The sequence below is a fragment of the Eurypyga helias genome, unplaced genomic scaffold (genome assembly GCF_000690775.1).
Source record: "Eurypyga helias isolate BGI_N326 unplaced genomic scaffold, ASM69077v1 scaffold15270, whole genome shotgun sequence".
Lineage (NCBI taxonomy): Eukaryota > Metazoa > Chordata > Aves > Eurypygiformes > Eurypygidae > Eurypyga > Eurypyga helias.
Genome location: NW_010225162.1, coordinates 47,800 through 49,234, shown reverse-complemented (window position 1 = coordinate 49,234; position 1,435 = coordinate 47,800). Strand labels below are relative to the sequence as shown.

The window sequence follows — 1,435 nt, the reverse complement described above, 5'->3', positions numbered from 1 at the left end:
GCCTTGTGCCCTTGTGAAGGGGGAGCCTGGGGATGACGGAAAACCTGGCCGACAAGGGATTCCCGGCAGCCCTGGAGAGAAGGTGGGTAAAATGCTTGTGTGTGAACATCCTCTGCCCTTTCTGAGAGGGGGAAGTCCCCTGCTCCGTCCCTGGCTTTGAAGCAGAAATTGTCCAAGGGCTTTGCTGTGAGACTTGCTGACTTTTGTATGCATCCCTGTGGCTTGCTCATGCAGGGCACGCCTGGAAACCCGGGTGAGCCTGGACCAGTAGGAGAAACGGGTGATGAGGTGAGTCCTCTGCTAATGCCCACAGTGCCCCCCATGCCATCGTCACTGCCTGACCACCCCTATTATTTCTCCACAGGGCGCTCCAGGCCCAGATGGTCCTCCTGGAGAGCGGGTAAGCGAGGACACTACTGCCGGGCACCATGCTGGCAGGGGCTGGTACCCTGCAGAGGAGGAGGAGGGTGGGGGTTAAGCATGCTCAGAGGTGGGCAGTGAGGGGAGGGCTTTGCCCCTGCCTGGAGCAGGTCCTGATTCTGTGTTCCCACCATCTCATTGCAGGGCAGCAATGGAGAGAGAGGCCCCCCAGGGTCGCCGGGTGACCGCGGGCCAAGAGGAGAGCCGGTAACTGCATCCGCGGGGTGGTTTTCTGCATCTGCTTGCAAACGGGGTCATGCTTGGCAGCCGGGGGGTGGAAATAGGTGCACAGTGGCTAACTCCAGCAGCCAGTGGGAAAGCTCACTGCCTTCAATTGCCAGCCTAGGGGGGGACCTGCCGTTGTCCCTTTATGGTGGCAGCTAACCACCAAACAGCCAAAACCTAGAAGAGAGCATGCCCAGCAAACGTACAGCAGTCAGCCCCTGCTTCACGGCTGCAAAAACAGTTGATAGAGAGCAAAGAGGCCATTTGTCCTCCTCGAGATGCTTGGGAGTTGCATGGGATACTGGTGGCTTGGGAAGGAGAGCACAGGTGCTGTTAGTGGCATGGCAGTGTGTGTGGATGGGAGGGGGGACACCATTCCCTCCCCTTTTGAGTGGGAGTCACTAGGAAAGTATTTTTCCTGCCTGCCAGGGGTGAGTCACGGATTCTGAGCATGGAAGGGACAGGCAGGAGCCCTGGGCAGGCCAGGACAAACATGTGGCGAGCAGCAGAGTTGTCACGCGCGCCAGGGAGGGACGAGGGTTGCTGCTGCGCAGAGTGGGGCGGTGGGAGCCAGGGTGTCCAGCGGCAGCGTCCTGTTCTGGCACTGCTGGGGGGTCCTACGTTCTTCCCCTGTCCCTGTAGTGAGGACAGCCAGCACCCACTACTGGCACTGAGCTGGGGCAGATGTCCACCCTGGGGAGGGGGCAGCTCTGGCAGGGGGCTGCTGGCAACCTCCCCCTTCCTGTTTACCCATGGTGTGCAGGGCAGATGTGCGCAGGAGATGAAGGCA

General features: G+C 60.3%; 1 protein-coding gene across 1 annotated transcript in view; it reads left to right on the top strand.

Moving 5' to 3' along the window:
* COL6A1 (collagen, type VI, alpha 1) overlaps positions 1-1,435 on the top strand; it is a 23,029-nt gene that overhangs the window by 7,271 nt on the left and 14,323 nt on the right. The window contains exons 16-19 of the mRNA XM_010148428.1: positions 20-82; positions 235-288; positions 365-400; positions 565-627. Coding sequence (XP_010146730.1) covers positions 20-82; positions 235-288; positions 365-400; positions 565-627 — 216 coding nt within the window. The remainder of the gene's footprint in view (positions 1-19; positions 83-234; positions 289-364; positions 401-564; positions 628-1,435) is intronic.